General features: G+C 42.1%; 1 protein-coding gene across 1 annotated transcript in view; it reads left to right on the top strand.

Moving 5' to 3' along the window:
* The first annotated feature begins 530 nt into the window (after window positions 1-530).
* boc (BOC cell adhesion associated, oncogene regulated) overlaps window positions 531-23062 on the top strand; it is a 34735-nt gene continuing 12203 nt past the window's right edge. The window contains exons 1-3 of the mRNA XM_042510646.1: window positions 531-750; window positions 17641-17769; window positions 19563-19835. Of these exons, the coding sequence (XP_042366580.1) occupies window positions 17658-17769; window positions 19563-19835 (385 nt within the window). The 5' untranslated portion in view covers window positions 531-750; window positions 17641-17657. The remainder of the gene's footprint in view (window positions 751-17640; window positions 17770-19562; window positions 19836-23062) is intronic.

Genomic DNA, 23062 nt, shown 5'->3' with positions numbered 1-23062 from the left:
AGCACAGGCGGGGGGACCGAGCTGTGATCACTGTGGTATGAGAGTGTGTGCGTGTGTGTCTGTGTGTGTGTGTTGCACAGTACTGACTGGGCCCGTCCAGCTCACAACAACACAACCCAGCACAGCACTGCACAGCTGCACTGGAGGGCCTGCAGGCCTCAATGGACGGGGGTCAATACAAACTCTGTGGGGACCAACGCATACCAAATCAGGGGGAACAGAGCAGGAGGAGGGGGAGGGGGCGCACTTTTCTCCTCCAGGACACCGTAGTTCTCGAGATTCCAAGTTTCTATGAGTTTTAATAACTATAAACACATGAATATACGTTAAAACGCGTGGTCCAAGTTGTAGTTTTACGCACAACCTCTGTGAAGCCTTCATGTGCTGTGAGTATGGATCTATAGTGTGCAGAAACAGGCGGCGCAGTACCCGGCTCTGGGATTTTGGGAGCCAGTCCCTATTGTTCAGATCCCTCCTCCTGCTTGGGAAGTGGGAGGACCCGAAAAGGCGTCGCAAAAGGGAGAATTGTTTGAGAGCTCAGTCATCCAAAAACGGCCTTTCAATGTGAGAACTTGGGGAGCCGAAGAAAATGTCGGTGGCATCGCAGTAAATTACTAAAGCAGCGAGGCTTTAGAGGGAAAAGAGAAGTAGAAACTTCAGCTTTTTGGGACTAAAACTCACCGCAGAAGAGAGGCGAAGAAGAGATCGGTCGCTTAAAACGAGGTGTGAGCACCAGATAGAGCAGTTTTGGTAAGTTTTGCCTCTTCATGCGGTCCATGTTTTTGCGGTGTTGCGCTTTGTATCAACATGTTTTACAAAGTTATACAAAATGTAGCAGCTTTTGTGCGTGTGTGCAGCCAAACGGAAGTCTTTTACAACTCGTTTGTAACTTTATTTACAGGAAAAAGTTGCGATTTAGGTGTTAGATTACTCCATGCTGGTGACTACTTTGATAGCCCCATTTGTTTTGTTTTTTTTCACTTACTGATGCGCGTAAATTTTAATTCAAACTCTGTGTTACATATCAACTGAGTTTGGGTGAAAGTGTGTGTTTTGGCTTTAAGCTTTAGCGTTACGTTTAATAAGAAACGTTAACTTTGCGATCGGACTTAGCCTGTTGTCGATTGGTTGAGCTCTGCGTCCATATTTTATATAAGTTTTCCTTACATTTCTGCCTATATACGCGCGCTATAACAGTGCGATACGTGAATATGGAGAGGATTCGGCTCTGTGTGACACGTTGCAGAAATCCATAGCTATGTTTTTAGACATAGTTGTGTGTTTTTGGGAGAAATGTGCTTGCGTTTTGCAGGCCGCAGCCTATAGTCGCTCCCATAGGGTAACAGAAAACAGACATGGTGCCAGATTTACCCCCATATTATCATCGGAGAGCGCAGCGATGTAGACGCAGGCTGGGGAACAGTGAAGGAAAGCTAAAAACAAATGATGTTATCAGAGAAGCATCGTGTTTGTTAGTGATGCTCCTGATTACAAATGTGTTATGTGAAAATGCATCCTCATACTGCACAGATTTCATTGTTTGCATAGAAAAAAACAACATAACAAATGCATTTCGTTAGTGGCTTCCCCCCAAACCAAAGTCCAGTGTCAGAATAACCTAATTAAATCTTCCAATAAAGTGACAGCTGCTGAGTGCAGCCAGGAATGCAGCATCCTGCCTCCCTGTCAGGAGAGTCTCTCCTGATACCATTCAGGTTTGATTTAATGAGAAAATGTTTGTCTTAATCCCGGAGCTGCTAATGAGTGTTTGGCCCGTGGTGTCACTCACCGTGGGGGCCGGGTACAGAGACGCGGAGGAGGGGGACATGGAGGAGGCCTTCAGGAACAGCCGCAGGGGCTCAAATTTCCAACCACAGGTGTCGTTTTGTTATTTGGATTACATTTAGCCTCCGCTGGCTGCCTCGCATGGAGGAACCTCAGTGACAAGACATGGCATCAGACAAGAGGGCCTGATTGTTCCCGCTGAATCAATGTCACTTGGATTAAAAGTCGAAACGAATGGCCCTGGCCTCCTCCAATTAGGCGCACAGCTTATAAGGGAATTAATTGGTCTCAGTAAAAAGGAGCCTCTTGTTGTTTGGTTGTTGTTGTTGATCATCTCTGGCAGTCGGGTGGATCAAAGTTGGGACTAATTGATTCCAGTCTGATTATCTGCTTGTTTCTCACACTGTTTGGCCCTTTTGATTACTTATGTGGAAACTAGAAAAACAATTATGGGGAGTTCATAATCAATCTGGCAAGATATGATGCAAATATCAAAGAATATTTCAGTACTGTGCAGCTAACTGTGATTTATTAAACCCTGCAGTCACAGTACAGGGGATAAAACAATAAAGGCTTTTACTTGATACCACAGGAACACCATAGGATGAATATAATTATGTTTTTAGGATATAATGCTGAATGGAAAGCTTTCAGGATGCAGTCCAAAACAACTACTGCCTGCAGAAAATTCATTTTCATCTGAGGCTGCAGAGGTACACCGGTTTCAAGGTATACCGTAGTATAAGAATTGGTGGTTATTTTACCATGTACAACATTATCTCATCTAAGGGACACTGAAAAAATGCATTTTTTTAAGTTGACTGAATCTGAGAATATAAATTGATTTAATTTGTAATGATTCAACTTGTCTTAACTCAATTCAGTCACCTTAAAATGTATGGCAGTCCAGATGCTTTTTCAATGAAAGCAAACAGTTAATTTTTACTGTGTGGACAGAGAATCTCACCTTGATTTAGTTATTTATCAGAAGGAGACTTTTTACACATAAATCCATTTAAAAACACTGCGTTCATTTTTCAGTTACTGTAATAAAACATTCGTTCAGGCGAAAGAAAAACCGTCGGTTTTCATTCCTTTAAGGGACATTGCAACTAATGACAATGTTATTTGTGTAATACTGAACAGTGTAAAACCGCAATGTTGTCTGAGACGGTTATCGGACTGTGAAGACCTAATACCGTTGCAATGGCATCGGCAGCTATTCGATAATCAATGATTGTTTAGGATATTTTTTGAGTGTATGTGCTAAAAACTCAGCTTCACTGATGCTGCTTTTCTTCATCTGTTTTGATCACAATTTAAGTATCTTTTGACTGTTGCTCCGTCCAAATAAAACCTAAAATGACAATATTTTTAGACAAATTGGCAATAAAATGGTCAGTTGCAACCCCCCGACTACAGTAAAGTAGCATCAATCCATTCTTGAATACCACAGGCACACTTTAAGTCCCTATAGGAGTATTATAATATCAAGTTTTTCTCTGTACAGGACGCTGAGGCGAATGATTTCAGGCTTCAGTCCCGGGCCAAAACAACAACTATTGCCTGGAAGCTGTCCTTAAAAGTGTATAATACTCTGCACGCTATACTTTTTGGACTAAAACTGTGCATAGCTTTAGGCGAAACAGGCCTCTATGTCAGAACAGGAAGCTGACTTTATTGTCTTATGGTTACAGAGCCTGATATGTGTCAGAATTTAGGAGCCTTTTTTTGTTCAGAGTGAGTCTGGAGCTTGAAATTATATGTGATTGATCTTGGTTACCTGCCAAACAGACGTGTAACGGAGACAAAAGCTGCCAGTTTTCCACTATTTGTCCAGAGGCTGGTGGATAGCTTTTCAACTCTGCGTCTATAGGAGCAAAGTTTTCATATGTGTTGCAGCTTGTAAAGAAAGTTACTGTGTGGATTTAGGTTTGCAGCCAATAGCAATAGAGCCTCTCACTCATATATTAGTTTGGTTTCGAAATTTGCTCTGCAATATTGAACCGGGATGTGAGATATGAGTGGAAGGATAGGATTTAACTTGTTTGGCTCTCGCTCGGTGTGTTTTTACATCTGGATGTAAATCAAAGTCTTTAGATGGATTTTAAAGATGCATTTCGAGATTACAAACAGCCAGCGGTTCCATCAGTTGCAGCTCGGATGTCAGTGTTTGTGAGCCAAAGGTTTGACTGCGGTGCTGGATAGCAGCATTGTTATTGTAGAGGGTGTAACATTGGCGTTAATTGACAAAGGAGAAAAAAACCCCTCCTTCCTGAGGGCATGCTTTCATCTCTGTGACAGCGCGTACACTCATGCAGTCATAACAGCCTGCAGGCACAATCTGAGGGCCGTTGCTGCACAGATGTGTGTGTGAGTGATAGTTCCTGTCCAATCAGGATTATCTCTTTGCACTGGTATGTATTGCTTGTCACTGTGGTCCTTGACTGGCCTCACCTGCGTGGTCGTTTTGAGATTAGAAGTAGAAGAGTGTGTGTGAAAAAGAAAGGTTTCTTTAATTTTCAAAAACTAGCCTCATTGCCAAATAAGGCTGCATCATTTCCCAGAGCTGGACATTATTGGCCCGCTGACATACGGTGCATTAGTCCTCCAGCGCTGACAGATTGGAGGCTCTGGCTCAAGCCCCGTGCCCCCGGGAGGGTTTCTGTGTCCGGACATCAGATAACCATTGAGGGACACCTGGACCGGCAGGTGGCCGGGGTCCAGGCCCCTCCCCTGGGGTTGCATACCTCTCTCCTCCTGATCCTCGCTGTCAGCCAGGACCACAGACAGAGAGAGGAGGAGGAATGTGAGGCGGGAATAGTGAAGGAGAAAGTTCTGACAGAGAGTTGGAGAGGCTAATTTAAACAGGCGGCGATCAAACAGAGCGAGATTATCGAGGCTGGGATGATCGTGAATTGGATGTAAGAAGGAAAGAAAGCTTTTGCAAGAGAAATTTTCTAACGGTTCTGATGCAAAACACGTCTTTTTGGGGTCCCAAATAGTATTTTGGAACCACATGTTGTTGCCCATCCAGTTTGTATCTGTATCGTAAATATAATCTCGCTCTCATTTGTTGTCCTAACAGCCTAACAGGGATTATCCAAAGCCTTTAAACCAGCTGAGTTGATTTGTTCCACTACTTAAAGTAAAAGTTAAGAAGCTCTTGATTGGATAATGAAGTTACCCCAGCCGTACTCTCACTCTCTCGCTTACACACAAACACAAACACACATTGTGAGTCTGCAGTGAGTGCTGTTAGATCATTGATCAACTCCAGACTCGGGTAAGAAAGCAGTGTGTGTGTGTGTAGACAAATAGCCCTGTGTGTGCAAAGCAGATATTTGGACAAAGATTAGGGGGTGTTATTACGAGCCAAAAGCAACCCAGACGCTCTAATAGATCATTCACACACAGGCATAAGATCGCACTCTGACTGGGGCTCTGCAATTTAAACCTGGGCCAGTCGCTCTTTTTGCCTCGACTGCACACATTTTTAAAACTTTGCGTCATTTCGGTCAGCTTTATTAGACCTTTTATACGCTGCGTGATGCATCCCCGTCTCGATGCATGTGCGAACGAAACAGGAAAAGTGCCAAATAACGGAATCTGGGTTGTGTTCCAGCACTTTAACCAATAATCAGATTTAAAGTGTTGCCCCAGAGAGAAAAAACTCATCATCGAAGAATGTCAAACTGGCAGGAGAAGACATGATTCAACAGAATAAATCACTGGGCACCAGATTAGTTAGTTACTGGGCCCCTGAGGTTATCACAACTGGAATTTTCCATCGACAGTGCTCCTCTTTCTTCTGCCAAAATGAGTGTGAGGTTTTATTTTATATTTCAGAGCCCCCCCCTCCTCCCTGCTTTTAGGATAACGCACATCTCTGAGTGACAGGACAAGTGGTAGCTCCGCTCCAGCACACAAATCCAGCTCCTGACACTGAGAGCTCTCTTTGAAACAAGCCTTTTCCAGCTGTTTCTCCTCTTAAGAAATTCTTTCAGACTTTCACTTTACAACCGTGGCAGTCAAAGCCGGTTGCACCATCTCCGACACAGTTGACGCCCCGTTATCCTTCGCTTTCTGTTTAATTTCCTGCCTCTTCTCCATTTTCTAATCTGTTTTTCCCATAACGTTCTCCTTCAGTTGTTTCATATGACTTTACAACCTTTCTCCATTCCCTCATCTCTCTTTCCGTCTGCCTTATCTCAATTTCCTAATTCCTCTCTATATCTGTTTTTCATATAATATTTCACTCTCTCTGCTTTTCTCTTCCTTCCTTCGTCTCCTGCTGAGAGTTGTAGGGCCAGTCTATCTCTTTTTTCCCTCTCCTAGTTCCTGCTGAATAATGGGGAGAAATTGCTCTTGATTTATAATTGGTTCCATTCACTCTGATGCATGAGCTGCCAAAGGAGTTTGGGGCCCCTTTCACCCCCTCACATCCCTCCTCCCACCCTCCCTCCCTCCTTCCCTCGCGACGATGCAGGAACACACAGGGAGCAGGCTGCAGATATGTACAGCTATGAAAGCTTATATTCGAATGCCGTTGGTGTGTACGTAGTTTATCTCTCAGAGCCGGGGAGAAGTGGTAGCCTGTTTTGTTGCGTGTTGACATTTGGTGTTGGAAAAACTTCCTGAGGTCTGCATATTTATGTGCCTCTGTGAGTATACTTTTACCATGTAATAGGAGTTGGTGTGATTGCTTGCTTATGTGTCATCAATTGTGTGTGTGTGTGTGTGTGTTCAGGGAAAGAATGGTTGTGGGTAAATGAAATATGTAACTGCATGCGGTGTGTGTTTGTGTGATGAGGACTGTGAAATCGTGGGTATTAGTGAGTTTTCCCAGCTCTGTATGGGAATGATTAAGTGTGTGTGTGATCTGTGTACTGAGACTCTTGATGCTCACTTGAAGCTTTTCTCAAACGTGTGTGTGTCACTGAAGACACACACACCCATATACTGTATAATTTCTGCAACGTGATTTTTTCCAATGTCTTGTTTTGCTTTAAAAAAATCAGTCTCATTTGAGAAACTGCAATCAGAGAAAGTTTTTTCTGATTAAATAACAATGAAATGATTCACCGACATGACAATAACAGACATATTCAGTGTCTTTAATCCAGTTTTAGAGATAGAGTGTGGTTAAAGTTTTTAGTTCAGCCTCTCAGATTTTATTTTGTTCTAGTTCTTAGACCATGACTCCATTTATCTTTTCATCTTTGTATCCCTTCACTTGTCCATTTGTCTTTCCTTCCTTTCATCATTCATTCATCAATTGTTGCTTCTTTTATTATATCTATCCTCTAGGGATGTACGATATTGAATTATTTTGCAGATATTCTATATTTCGATATTCAATATTCCGATGTTCCGATATTCTATATTCCAATGTTCCGATATTCTATATTCCGATATCCCGATATTCGATATTTATCTATCCTTCTTGCGTTCTCTCTATCATCCTCCTTTCATTCTCCACCTCTACTACTTTTGTTTCATCCATTTGTCCTTCCCTCCTACTATCATCTATCCATCTCTTTTTCTTTTCCTCCATCTGATCATACTACTTTACTCTCATTTATCCATTCTGGTGTCCTTCTATCCATCTTTCTTTCTTTCCTTCCAGCTATTCAGTCATCTTTCACTCCTTTTACCAATGCACTCCTCCTTCTTTTGCTGCATCCATTCATCCATCTACCCACCCTTCCCTTCATCTATTCATCTTATTTCCCTCCATCTGATCATCCATCTTTCTTTAAATCCTTTTTTCCTCTCCTCAAACCTTACTGTCTTTCTTGCCATCTTTCTATCCATCTGTACATCTTCTCATCCATTCATCATCCTTTTTTTCTTCCATACACTCATCTATTTTCCTTTACCTCCTTCTCTCCTGCCTTCTGTCCTCCACCCCTCCTTTTTTGCTACATCCATTCATCTATCACCTAAGGTTCCCACAGTCATGGAAAACCTGGAAAAATCATGGAATTTCACAATTACATTTTCCAGGCCTGGAAAAGTCATCAGTCAAAATGATTAAAAGTTTTGGAAAAGTCCTGAATAATCTGACGTGTGTAACCCTCCACGTCATTTAACGTAACGACACATTTCTGCAGCTGTCGGCATAAAGTAGCTCAAATATTCGTCAGTGTGTGACGACGTTTTGTTTACCGTCATTTATGTCTTCATTTTCTCCCTGCATTCGTCTCTCTCTCTCTTTGAAAAACACATCGCAAGAAAAAATGATTATGGGTCCTTGAAAAGTCATGGAAAAGTCTTGAAATCTTGTCCATGAAAATGTGTGGGAACCATGATCACGGTTCCCTTTCACAATTGATCTTTCCTTCCTTGGTTCTTTACTGTGTTCCTTCTGTCTATCCGCTATCCATCTATTAACCTTTCTTCTCTTCCTTTCATCCATCCATCCTGGAGTCTTTCTTGCCTCCTTTCTATCCATCTATTTTCCTTATGGCTTTATTCCTCTCATCCACTTTTCCCTCTATCCTTCTTCCCCCTTGTCTGTCCTTGTTCATCCTTCTTGCTTTCCCGTTATCAGTCCATCTATCTTTCTTTCCTTCGATCTATTCACCTTTCCTTCCTTCTATCCATCCACCCCTCTTCCTTCCTTCTATCATCAGTTCATCTGCTTCATTTCTTATTTTCTTCCATGTGATTAAGCTTTTTCTTCTGTTCTATCCATCTTGAGTCATTCTTGCCTTCTTTCTAGTCATCTGTCTTTCCTTCCTTTAATCCCTCCCTCCTTCCAGCTTTCTTTCTTCCTTCTTTCCTTCCTTCCGTCCATTCATTTATCGTTACATCTTTCTATCTATCTTTCTATCCATTCTTCCCTCCCTCTTTCTTGTAACAATATTCTTATTGTTTTTTTTTCTATTATAACAGATATTAAATAGAAATAAAATTGTATTGGCAGCAAATATGGTATAGCATAAATGAAAAGGCAGACACACAACACAACACAACACAACACAACACAACACAACACAACACAACACAACACAACACAACACAACACAACACAACACAACACAACACAACACAACAACAGTGTAACTGAAACAGAGGTGACAAACGGGTGTTACAGTAATAACAATAAACAGAAATCTTGAAGATTGGGCTACAGCACTTTATAATCTTATTTCCAACTGCCCCGACCCAACTCCTGTCTTTGGTTTTGTTGATCTCTGTCAACATTTAGTTTCAAAAAGTCCATGAAGCTCCCCCCGATATTTTCAGAAACTGCCAGCTTTCCATTTGTAAGATATCTGTTTTTCCATAGCAACACATGTTGATAAATCCTTAATATCACATCTTTCCATCTTATGGGTATTGCTCTCTTAGTCTGACACAATGATAATAATAAAGTTTATTTTTATAGCACTTATAAAAGCCAATGTTACAAAGTGCATTACACTTACAATCACAAAAAACAAACAGAATTTAAAAAAAGACACATTTTTAATAAAATCATCAGTCATTCAATCATCAAAACAGAACAGTGCAAGACTTCAGGAGTAAGGTACAGTATAATAATAAAATAAAATAAGAGAAATTATAGGAGTGCCTTTTGTTAAAAATAAGCCTTTAAAAACTTTTCTTGGTAATAAAATCACCTGGATAAATACACAAGATGCACAACATCAACCAACAAGGGTTTTTCCGTTTTTTTAATGTTATCCATGTCAAGAACCCCCCTTAAATAACTTGTGACCACATTACATTCCCACAAGTAGTGAGAGAGTGTGTGTTTTGCATTGTCACATTTGAAGCATGTTTCTGGTAAACTGAGACTAAAGTTGTGCAGTTTTGATGGTATTCCTCCCTCTGATGTGATTGGCTGATGCTACCTCCATCCCTGTTTGCTCCGTCTATCTGGCTCTGCGTCGCTGATGATCCGGTCCTGTTCCCATGGCCCCTGGTGGGCACGCTGGCATCCCACACCAGGCCGAGGAATGTGGGTGGGTGTGTTCACCGTGGCACAGTAATTAGCTCTCCGTGGTTAATTCGGCTTCGTTATCTAAATTATGCAAATGCCGCAGTGCCTAATTGATTAGAACGCCCCCCTCCTCTACACGGCGGGCCTGTCCAGATCCCTCTCGTTAATCCTCAAGACGCTCTGTAGCTCGTTAGTGTCGGTTCGGGGGGCGAAGGAGGGGTTGGATGGGCATATAGCTCGTTAATACTTTGTGAAGCGTGTGCGTGTGTGTGTGTGTGTGTGTGAGAGAGTATTGTAGAGGAGGAGGGGGTAAATTCTCAGCCTCGTTAGGGATGCTGAGATGCTTTTGATGTGTAATTTTATGGCATGAGAACGAGTGATGTCTCGAGTGGAGGATTTGGACTGGCCCCCTCTCCACCTGTTGGGCAGAGTTTCCATGCCAAGATAAGACTCCGAAAGGTTCTCTTGTGTCCGAGAGATAGATGGGAAGAGATTTAGGATTTGTTGTCTGCCAAGTTTTTGCTGGTGTGAAGCGTATGGAGATTCTCCACTTCAGTTTGAATTATCTGTGTTTCTGTGAAGTGAGACAGCAGCATCCAGCACGTTATCTTCACATGATCACTCTGTATTTTGGTTTTGTTTTACACAATGATACCTGACAGACCAGTTTCTTCCACCCTGTAAAACATATCCTCAATTTATCTTGTAAAAGACAGAAACAAGCAATTACATATTGATCATTACAGCATTTAACTACCAGTTGCGCACATTTGAACTGATTAAAGATTATATGACTATCACAGTACTTAAGTCATGTACAATATTATTACCATTTTAAATGTTTGCAATATGCTGAGGATTACAATACAATTTATTGTGATGTATAGTGTTTATTACCTTTTTTCAACTGCAAATCATTTAGGTGAAGGAAAACTTAACTTAGTCAGAATCTGTCATCTAAGACAAAATAGTTTGTCTGTTTATCCGTTTTTATTGCCTCAAAATGTATCTACCACACTGAAAAAGCTGTTGATTTCATTATAGTAGGCTGCCAAAAGTTTAATTGTATTTGCAGTACTAATAATTTATATATTTAAAAAAAGATGTTTGGTGTCAGTGTATCCATACAATATTGCCACACAAAATATTGCAATACTTCTACTCTCTGGGAATATAGGTGCGAAACGCAAATAATAGACAGATTGAGCTGTAATTTAAAGAGCTGCAACATTTAATCGCTTACTTGTCAACTGTTAAATTGATCCCAAACTAATTTTATATTTAATTTGACTAATATTTAAAGAAAAAAAGTGAAAAGATATTCAGATTCCAGCTTCTTAAAGTTTTAGTGTGTAGAATTTAGTGGGATCTAGTGGTGAGGTTGCAGATTGCAGCCAACTGAAACTGAAACTGGGAGACCCACAGAAACCAACGCAAAAACAAAACAGAACAAAACAAAAAAAAAAAACAACTATAATGCCAATGGCCCTATCAGGAGCGCTTGATTTGTCCCTTCTGGGCTACTGTAGAAACATCATGGTGGTCTCCGTGGAAGAGGACCCGCTCTGTATGTGAATATAAGCATTTCATTCCATTCATCATTTTTATTTTCAGGTAATTATAAACTAATGAAAACATAGTTATTAATATTATATTTCATTTCTGCCAATGCATTCTCCACAATCTTACAAACTCGACCTTTAAATATGAACATTTTGTAGTTGTAGTTACTCTTATATGCCAGAAAACTTAATGTCCAAGTGTTGTGGACAAAACAAGACATTTGACGACATCGTCTTTAGCTTTTGGAAACAATCGTCATTTTTCACATTTTATAGTCCAAACGGCTAACGTTTAATCAAGAAAATAATCGTTAGTTGCAACCCTAGCAGCCCAATCAGTGATTACGTGTCATTTACTTAGATTGTTGTTGTTGTTATTAAACTTGTTGTATTGTTGCTGTTTCCCCGTGTGAACGTCTGATGGCGTGTTACTGGTTTGTTAAGTATTCTCCGGACCCTCCTCGTCCTCCTCCACTCTGCACAAACCTCGGGCCAAACCAGCAAACACATTGACAGAGTGAGGGGAAAATATGTTGGGACATTCAGCGACGCTCTCACACACGCTCTCTCAAACACACCCTCTCATTGACGAAGCCCTGCTCTCTCCTCTTGCTCGCCCGCCAGTTGACATCCTCTCTATTAATTTGAGTCGCCGTTCTGCTTTCTCAGTCAACCTCTCCACCCCCCCCACTGCCTCCATAAACCCCCTTCACTCCCTTCACCCATCTCCCATCCATCCATAGAAGCACTGAACCCCCCCCTCAACTCTCCTGCCTTCCTCCCCAAAACTCTCAAACCTCTTGGTCACTGAGCCCCCCTCCTTCTCTTTGGTCATTGAGCAGGGCCCATCAGCTCTTCCCCGGGCCCTTCAGAGTAGCGTCTCCCCTTTCTCCAGGGGTCCACGGGGTCTTTGTCCGTGCACCGGCTCACTGCTTTACAATGACTCTCCACTCTATTAAGGTGCGTTCTGCCTGTTAGCGTCGCCAGGGGCAACCGGCCTCCCGCATGGCAGCTATGCGGCATGGCATTGTGGGCTGCGGGCCTGAGCGGAGCAGTTGAACCCCCGGCACTCCTCACACTTGACACCGCATGTGTTTATCTAAAGGGGGGGCTTTGTGGTGTTTGGAGAACCTCGAGGGGGGAGGAGGAGGGGGGCACGGGGTGTAAAAAGACGTAAAACTGGGGGAGGAGGGAGGGCAAGAGGGGAGTTTGGGGAGGTGATAAATATTCAACAGCTCAGCTCCTCATGAGGAGTTACTACCCCTGCTACCCCTCCACCGCCGCCGCCGCCGCCCCTCCTGTGTGTCCTCTCCATGCCAGAAAGCAGATGGAATGTGAGAGCTCAGGGAGGTGGCTCCAGTCTGGTTTTATCCAATTAGCAGGGTTGTCAAAATGAATTTATCCACGGAGGCAGGGGGACAATGGGACTGGCAGTGGCCCGGGAGAACAGGGGCCCCGGTGTCTTTACTTAGCACGCTCACAATGAACTTCTGTCAAGTGACTCTCCCACAACGACATATAAGGCACTCGCATACCTACACTCATGATGCATGCCTGCACACCATTGCCACCACCAGGACCCCTCTTTCCCCTCGTCCTCTATGATACAAAGTCCTCTGAGTTGGGTCCAATCAAGATTGGTTCGAGTGAAGTCTGAAGTACTTGATGTCAATTCCAAGTCTCAAGCCTTCAAAACCAAAATACAAGTCAAGATAGTGTCAGGTCCTTGAATGAGGCAGCCTTTGAGTAATTCCTGTGTTAATGGTAGGGATGCTCCAATTAGGGGTCAACTGATATTGGTTTTTCAGAGCCAATACCAATACTGATCATTAATAGTTAATGAGACCAATAACTTATATTTGGATATGCATTTACAATAAAAATTAAAATATTTTGTCAAAATTTGGAATATAGTAAACTCCAACACAAAAAAATGCGTATAGCAAATGTTTAATCACAACTTAATTTTTCAACATCATAAACAGCAAGTCCTCAGTAACTTTTTTTAAACATAGTTCAGTGAAATTTAAATAAAAACTGTCCCCTGAGGTTTTACAAAGTAAAAGTTCCTCCTGTGCTGACACTTTCTTTGCATGTATTGCAGATTGTCTTTGCTGCTCATAAATATCTGTTAACATGCAAGGCCCACCTGTTGCAGGGGCTGGGTGTCGTTTCAATTTTTTGTAACTAGTACAATAAAAAACCTGAGTTTCAGTACTGATAACAAAAAGTACTTTTTTCAACGCCTTACTTAAAGGAATATGATCAAGTTTTTTAGGGGTGTCCTGTGAAAGACCAAGATTTGACTCATCAGTCGGATTTACGGTCAGCTTGAAGATCCCACTAAAGCTCATTCAAGCTCTCAAACTCCATACGGAGAAAAGAAACCAATAGTGGAATATTTGAATTGAAAAGCCAAATCCAATTCATCTGACATAATTCAGAGTCGGTTACAGCCCTGAAGATTTTCCACAAAACCTTTTTTCACTCAAAAGAAAAAAGCTAGTTCTCACATGTTAAATTTCAAAGCAGCTGTGCAAGAAACTATGATATAAAATATTAAGTGTCTGATAAAACAACAAGTAAACACAACTATAAATTGGACCACACATATGAAGTCTACTTCCTGCAGCAACAGACATTTTCTGCTGCTGTCTTATGTATTTCTTATCATCCCAGGATTTGACCAAGTCAAAATGTAAGATTTTTTTTTTCTTTTGGGTCTGTTAGGAGTCAACTCTTCAGTCAGATCTCACAGTAGTCAAGTGTCATTTTCTCAACATGATTACACAAATAGCTTCACTCCCCTATAATCATACTTGTGCACCAGAACTGGCAGATTTGAGGAGTTCACACAGTTCTCCTCTCTGCACTGTCACTAAAATATGTTTTAATTCCACAAAGCTGCTCCCACAAAGTGTTGGCCGTGCAATGCTTTTCTCGCTGGGAAGGCTGTAACACAACAGTCGCAGGAACGCATTAACACACACATATAAACACACACACTTTCCCTGGGTTCTTAATTTAGGAGGGCTGTCTGTGCGTGCGCTCTGGTTTTTATCAGTCTCGCTGATGCGTAGGAGGCTCCTCTCCCTCTCTCTGTCGGTGACTTCTCCGGGAAGGATGGATGGAAAAAGTTGGACATAGATGTCAGGCCAACTTTTCATCTTGAGGCAGGGTATCCGCTAAGCAAACACAGGACCCAGCTGACTAATGAATCAGACGGACAGACAGGCTCGGAGGAGTATGGCTGTTTTTAGGGAGTGATGATATACGAGGGGCCTGCTCATGCCGCTGTTATAACAAAGCTTTATCTCTGTTCCTGTCTCACTGTCGCTGCTTTCATTTGTGTGTGACAGACAGAAATTGGACAGGTAAGAGGTCTCGTTGGTGAGGTGGTGTGTCCTGCTGTGTGTCCGGTTGGCAGATTGACTGGTGTGGTTTACGGTTAGTGACGCTCACAGTCGGGACAGGTGCTCCATACAGATGTGTGTGTTTTTCATGGGCAGCTGTCCCGGGTTGTGTCCATACAGCGACCAGCCGCTGAAGCCACAGACCTTCGGCTTTGCTTCCTGGTTCCACAGCAGTGCGCTGTTTGTTTACTGAGTGAGGCCGCTAGTAATGGGCCACTCTGAGTGGACCAGTGAGTGAATTAAACTGTACATGTATGTACGGCTGCAGCTGGGGATTATTTTCAACACTGAAAATGCCTGTCACAGATTCCCAGTGCAGGGTGACATACTCAGATTACTTGCTTTTTGTGCATGTAGGTCAAACATTAACGTGTTTATTCAAACTGTTGTTTTTGTCATGAGTACTTTCACACAAATCACGGATATTAAATGGTGCAAAAGCCCCTGTTTTTGTAATAAGGTTGATTTTTCGGAGCTTTTGACTGCGGATAGAAGCATCAACCATCACATTGTGTCCATATTTATAAGACACCAACAGAGGCACGATAGTCCAAACCAATATGGCAAACTTTATTACTTCTTTCAAGCTTGACAAGGCATAACAAACCAGATCCACTTCTTTTTCTTAACTTTCACAATAAAAGCCCAAGGAAAAGGAATTTCATAAAATAGCTTACAGTAGCTTAGGCTATACAGCAGCTGACCTCAGGCAGACTGCCAGATGTTGCTCTGGGTCAGTCGGATCCTGATAGTTGTGGCATATTTGCATCGCTGCAGTTGAAAGCACCAAAACCTTTTTTTTTTTTTGAGTGTTTCAGCTGTTGCAAATTTGGATTGCTGATGATATTTTATTAATGCAAAATATTTCACATTTTAATGTCCTTTTTGCATCACGCCCCCAATGTGTAAACACCTCAAAAGTCCAAAAACAGATGTTCAATTTGCATAAACATTGAATGAAAAGCTGCACATTTAAGAAGCTAAGAAGCACCTTTTCTTTAAAGAGGTGATGATAATGCATTCAAGAACAATTATCACTAAATTATTTGGTGGCTTTAAGCTTATTGTTTTGGTTTTCGAGACCACAACTGTAGGCCACTGTTTTGATTCACTTTTGTGGCTCTCATCAGCTGTATCTGGCTGCAGCTTTTTTAAGGAAAATAGCTCTAAACACCAACTGTATACTACTAGGCTTGGGCAGTCCAACTGTGCTGTCAGTCAAATAACCGGCGATCGCAGATCTATTCATTTAGGTTTGAGTGTTTGTGACTTAGTGTGTATATTTCACAAGCCCTAATATCTTTTTAGTCCAATAAATCAACAAGATAAATTCAGTTTAATAGAAAGAAATAGAAAATACAACCCTCTAAAATCAAGTTTCTCTCTTTCACTAAACTGAGACTAGACTGCCTTGTTAACTTCATTCAAACTTGACAGAAACAAAATAAAACTCACCTAAATATTTTTAGTTAGTATTTCCACTCCTGAGCTAAAAGATGAATAATTGACGCCATCAGATGCACGATTCCAAATTAATGTCAATGATGCTCCGTATGTGCTGTATATTTAATAAAACAACTGTTTGCTAATCAGTACAGTTTGAGCAAGTTGGACTTGAGTTCCTCGTGTCGTGAGACTTGCCAATCTAAAGTAATTTATACATATTTATTATCTGCAATTAAAACGCAGCAGTAGTGTGTGGCCCAGTGTGGCAGTTGACGTCGTTGACAGCTGTTTTTCCATCAGTCGGCTGCTTTACTCATTTTCAATAAATGTGCCAGGCAGCTAAACATTTTCACTGCTGCCATTAGATGATGAAGGTGCACTGTAAGAGTTTCCATTCTCTTACTGTCCTGCGTTGGCCCTTCATGTGTGTGTGTGTGTGTGCGCGTATGTGTGTTGTAGTCCCTAGTGTTTGAGCTTCATTAATCAAACCCCTTGCCATAATAAGATCAGGACAAATATGTATGAGAACAGTGTGTGTTTCCACTTTTACTACATCGTCGCAGGACAGTTTATGCCCTCAAGTGTGTGCATGCTCAGCGACATGTATGTATACGAGAGAGAGAGGGAGGGAGAAGGAGAGATTCAGTTTTGCAGGACCACCCTCCTCATCCTGACGGGAAGTTGTTAGTTTAACCTGACAGGAAAGAATTTGGGAAACTTGGCAGTAAGCGACAAGGGAGAGAGTAAAGCTCCCCTCTCTGCTTTAACTGTTAATAGACTGACCGTTACCATCGCCTTCTCCATTTTCCTTCCAATACAAACTGCAACCATAATACAACCCTCCTCCATCACACACACACACACACACACTCGTCACTGATATATATTTCGCCCTGCCCCCCCCCTCCCCGCCCTGCCTCTCATTAGTTGTTCTTTGTCCCAACTTCTGAATGCAGCCTGTGTGTTTTCCCTTCTCGGCTCCTCTCCCTCCCCCTCTTCCTTCTCCTGGACCCTCTACCTGTATCGGTTACACCTGAGCGGGAAGGTGGAGGGGTCGGGTTACGGCCCGCAGAATGAGGGCGCCCCTTTGATGAGCGCAGGCTGGATGGGTGCGGGTGCAGGCGGAGGAGATGGGGTCAGCGGTGAGATGGGGGCTGACAGAAAAGAAAGGCTTTATTTGTGTCTGGAGTTTGGCTGCTGAGGGTACCGCAGAGTGCACCGCCTCGCCTGGGTTGTGTTTCCTTAATGGTTGCCTGTTTGTGTGTGTGTGTGTGTGTGTGTGTACAAGTAAGATAGAGAGCAGCTTATATATGAATTGAGATTGACTGTTTAGATGAATGATGCATGTTTCTAAGTTTTGGTTGTTTTCTGCATCTGTGTGTGCTTGTTTCAGTCAGAATAAAGAGGTTTAAGCTGTTTGTTGTTAATGCACCAAGTCTGTAAATGACCCTCTGACCTTTCTCCTGTGTGTGTGTTTCAGGGGGTAGTGTATGGAAGATGTCTGGAAAGCGAGACTGGACTCCGTGGATGAAAAAGAGAAGGGCTCCAGTGTTGTGCGCTCTGGGTGCAGTGCTCCTGTGCTGCCTGCAGAGCGGCGCCTCTCTCCCCGGTGAGTTCACAAACTCAGTAAAAAAACTGCATCAATCTGCAGGATTAAAACTTTTAAATTTTTCCATTTTTATGCTTTTTGTCACAGTTTCAAAATCCATATTACTGACTTGATGTATGCTTGCTTTATGAACGCCTTTACATTAGTTTTTTCCACACACCTGGTGCAGGATAAATCTTGCCAGGGACAAAATATTCTGGCTCAGTCAGACGGAGGGAGGGAGGTGTTTTTTACGTGTCTTGGCTGCAGCAACAGCAGTTTATTTGGAATGAACTGAATAAGTTTGCATGCGCTATACAAGCCACCTGGCTGAACTGAAGAGGAAAAAGACGCACTGTATAAAGAACTGCAACAAACAGACCACTAAATGATTAGTAGATTAAAAAATTCATCAGCCATGATTATTTTTTATAATTTTTTAGATTATTTCATGGTGGGGGTTCATCCTTATTATTTGTTGAGCTGAAGATGGCTGTAAACGGCCAAGGGTGCAAATCAATACCGGCCCGCTGCAATGGGGGGGCACACACTCTCCCAGGTGATCTAGAGCAGTGGTTCTCAACTGGTGTGTTGTGGCCCACAAGTGAGTCACGGGTCCATTCTGAATGTTCATAAAAGTTCATAAAAGCTCATGTTATTTTTACGTACAGACCTACAAACTTTGTTAAGGGCCTCAGTATCACATCAACCTTTTGTTTTTTTCCAGTTTAGCATTTATTTTATTGCCCTGATCTTGGTATTATTCAGCCTATAAGGCAATAATCAAACAAAAGATCATTACACTGCATGAAAAGCTCCCAGTAAATTTTAGTTGTGGTTTGATTTTTTTGATCCAGCACCTGTAAAAGTCCTTTGGATGTGTGTGTGCTCCACCTTGCTTATTACTTGGCCTATTAACATGCTGTGCCTTTGCAGGGTTTTTATATCACCAGCCTCGAAGCAATGCTATATATTTACTAGATTTTACGTAATTGCACTTTATTTTTGCAACATGTGTTGTTTAACTCTGTTTTTTGCCCGTGTTCATATTTTATCTTATGTGTGGACCTTGAACTAACGAAGAAGGAGAAATCTGGACCCCCTGCATGGGCCAGTTGGGAACCACTGATCTAGAGGGCGCCTCAATCAGCCACTATTTTGATAATATATGAAATAAAAAATCATTTTTCAAGCATAAATGTAAATAAAAGTTAAATTATCTTTGGTAGAATTTCTTCCAGTTGGAGCTCAGTCATGTAACATTCATGTGTCTCTCTGCAACTTAATTTGATGCTGTCAGATTGGTTCAAACTAAGTGAATTATCTGGGGAGTAAAGTTTCAACTCTCTAGGAATAAATAACTTTAACTTTAGTTGATTTGGGAACTGAATAAAATACTTTTTAAATCTTTGGGTTTGGGGGAAGATACCAAGTATTTTAAAAAAATGCAGAAGCACACATATTCAGATGACAAAACACTAGATGCTGAACCATGAATATTATTTAATCAGTAATTGGAGGTAATTTAATAAAACATTTTTGGGAGCACAGACAAGTGTGCTGTCTTTTCTTCAAGTATTTTCAAGTCAAAAGGCTCCAAGTCCTAATAAATTCATGTGTCATTGGTATCAAAGTCTGGGTCAAGTTGCAGTTTTTTTGATTTTGTTTAGTCTAAACTCATCAAATTTGTGACTTGAGTCAGACTTAAGGCCAAGTCATGTGACTTTCCTTTTATTTTCCATCTTTATGAGCAAAAGGTGTTTCACAAGAGCTTTTATTTGCTTCTGACTGCTTTGTGTCATCTTTTTCCTCAGACGATGTGCCGTCGTTCACTGAGGAGCCCATGTCTGTGGTGCAGAAGCTGGGAGGCAGCGTGAATCTGCGCTGCAGCGCTCGACCCGCCTCCGCCAACATCAGCTGGCGCCTCAACGGACAGGAGCTGATAGATGGATATTTGGGTGTAGTACTGGGGCCCAATAGCCTGTCCATCCCCACTCTCTCCAACATGACTGTGGGCAGATACCAGTGCGTGGCCAGCACCGGCGCTGGAGCCCTGGCGAGTGTGCCCGCTAACGTCACTGCTGCCAGTGAGTATCCTCCCACACAATGCTGACACAAATAAACAGTGACTTTTTGGTTTGTCAAAGAACGCCTTTGACTTAATGTCCTTTCAGTAAAACAAAAACAGTGAAGGGGCGGTATTTGTTTGCCTTAAATCATCACCAATACAACACTGTAAACCTTGTACTTTTCCACTGCTGAGAGTCTAACCAAGTGATCAGCGGTGGACCAAGTACACAACCCTCTTACTTGAGACAAAGTATAGATGCTCCTGGTCAAAAACGGGAACATGCATGCTTATATATTTTGATATTCCATGTTGATCGTACTGCAGTTGCTATGTTGTTGAAAACAAGTAAAATAAAATAAAAAAACAAAACTTAAAACATGGACTTGAGGTATCGCCATAGGTGATCTGGTGGAAATTTTCGTCTCCATCTGCAGCCATAGCCATCACTAACACTGCATAACCAAATTCGACCTCCCGCTGATGACCTCTCCTCATTACCTGTCTCTACTGATGAGCAGCACGAGCGGACAGAGAAACCACGTGCAGTACTGCATGATCCAAAAAAAAAAAAACCTCCGCTGACTTCAAAGCAAATGTAACAAGAGCTTCATAGAAATGTAGTGGAGTCAAAAGTACGATATTTGTCTTTCAAATGTAGTAAAGTAATAAGTTTCCCCCAAAATAATACTCAAGTAAAGTTCAGACACTAAAAAACTAAAGTACTTAAGTAAATGTACTTTCTTTCTGTCCATCACTGCAAGTGATTATGTTGAGAAAGTGTTGCACATCGAGATTGCTGATAAAAACCTCCAGATAATCGTCAGTATTCATTCTGTGTTGTTAAACACAACAGCTGCTTTTATGGAGTGTCATATTGATCGAATGAAGTTAAAGTGAATTATTCTCACTGCTGACGTTTTTAGTGAGCTGCTCCGAGTGTGTGGTGTTATATTTGATATGCATCAGGGGACTGAGAGGGGGCCTGAAGCTGTGTAACCTGAGCCAAAGGAATGGAGGGGACCTAGGGGCCGGGGGCCGGTCAGAGCAGGGACCAGGACTCCAGCCTGGGGGCCCCCTGCTTCCATCGGCCCCTCTGCTCCCCGCAAGACCACATTCCTCTCCACAGGGCCCGACAGCAGGGCTCGCCAGAAATTATGGCCCCGTAATTGGGTAGAGGGCTTTGGGGGAGATATGGTAGTTTTGCGTGAGTGTGTGTGTGTGTGCGTGTGTGTGAAGGGGCAGACAGAGGATATGCCTCACTAGAACTCACTTTTAGGTAAAAAAGGGTGCTGTTAACTGTATTGTTTTAGACGTAGTGATGTGATGTATGAGGCTGCCAAAGCTGGAGAAACTGGAGGTGTTTCAGGCCAGTTGAGACAAGATCCTCACACAAGATGAGACGTGATGTCACATTCTCTGTCTCCTCGCAGGCCTCCGTAACCTTACACACACGTACACGCACACATTTCTCTTCCTCTGCACATTTTTCACTCCTCACCCTGTCGCTTTCTCTCCTCTTGCCTCCTTTCATTATCTTTCACTTTCCCTCCTCTTTTGTCATCTTCAGCCCCTCATGTTTTGTTTTTCTTCTTTTTTGTCAGAGCGATTGCAAAGGCAGTAAAAGTTATTGATAGCTCCAATAGTGGATGAATCGTGTTGAGATAACCACATGTGGAGCCAGACTGTACACCCCCCTCCTAAAACTTCTCTAATTTAATAACGGTCTCTCCTCGGCCACCCCCAAACCGCCTAAGGAACTGCTCCACAGGGAGTGTGTACGTGCCTGCCTCTCCATGTGAGCCCTCTTAGCTGTACGCACATGTTTTTTGTGATCGGGATAGGTTGATCCCAGACCCTCCTCGCTATCCGACTCTGAAGAATCTGCGCTTTTTTGGCATAAGTTAAAAGCTCTCCGCTTGAATTCTTGTGCAGCACTCCCCCCTTTTTTTGCTGCAGAAAACAGAGACATGTATCTGCACAACGTGAACTCACAACACGTTGCACAAACATGTTATAATTCAGACACACACACACACACAGGCCTCCTACTGCTACACATAAAGATGATGAATGCACTGTCTCTCTAAAAATATTTAAGTGTGCCTTGCCAAGCAGCCCTGGTGCGGGAGGTCTGCTTCACTTTATGAATACCATCAATCCTCCATCCCTGCACCAAGCACACACACCCGCACACACTCAGAAGAAAACATATGCACGCTCACACACCTGAGAGGCACCCATGCGGGGTTCTTCCTGTGAAGAATACGGGGCGTTAGAGTTGTGGGGGGGTTAAAAGGTGTAACTGGAGGAATTTTGGAGAAGCAGGCAGGAGGAGGAATTAGGGATGATAGGAGGAGGAGGGGTGGCTGTAAAAACAGCACCTGATTGATTTAGCAAATGGAGCGCCACACGGTCCCTCTTTAAGCCCCCCCCCAACGCACACACCACTTAGCTTGACATGTCCTGGCTGGGATTCTCATCTTTCAGAATAAGAGCTGAAACGGAGTCAGAGTTAGAGTTTTAGTGTTTGTCTGTGTGTGTGCCTGCTTTTAAAGCTCCCCCAGACACACACACACACACACACACACACACACACACACACACACACACACAGAGAGAGAGAGAGATGCACGGTGAATAAATCATCTCTCCTGCAGTCAGTGGTGGAATGTAACTAAGTACATTAACTCAAGTACTGTACTTAAGAAAGATTTCAGGTACTTGGACTTCACAGTATTTTCTTCATGCCACTTTTAAGCTTTTAATATGTTTAAAAGTTTAAAAGTGTTTTAATTAATGACAGTTTATACAAGTACAACTGCAACGATTAGCTGAGTAATCAATCAGTTGATTGAGGGAAAACTGTTTGCTAAATGTTTTGATAAACATTTTCTCCCCTGATTTTTAAAATAGTTTTGAGGGTGATTTTTTCACCCTAGTTTTTTTTAATCATTTTAATTATTTATTTATTTTAAATGATTGAGTTTTTTGGTGTGATTTCTCTCCATCTTAATAATTTATTTATTTATTGCTGTTTTTTCTCTGTTTTTTCTTATAATTTGAGTTATTACGGTGTTTTTTTTTCCTTAAAAAAGTTTTTAAGGGGTTTTCTATTGGGTACTGTTACTTTTAATACTTAAAGTATATTTTCTTGATTATACTTACTTTCTTTCACCTAAGTTACATATTTAATGCAGGACTTTTACTTGTAACAGAGTGTTTTCAAGTAAATGATCTTAATAC

This window comes from Plectropomus leopardus, chromosome 21 (assembly GCF_008729295.1).
Source record: "Plectropomus leopardus isolate mb chromosome 21, YSFRI_Pleo_2.0, whole genome shotgun sequence".
Classification (NCBI taxonomy): domain Eukaryota; kingdom Metazoa; phylum Chordata; class Actinopteri; order Perciformes; family Serranidae; genus Plectropomus; species Plectropomus leopardus.
The sequence above is the reverse complement of the archived record's forward strand: the minus strand, read 5'-3'. Positions and strand labels throughout refer to the sequence as shown.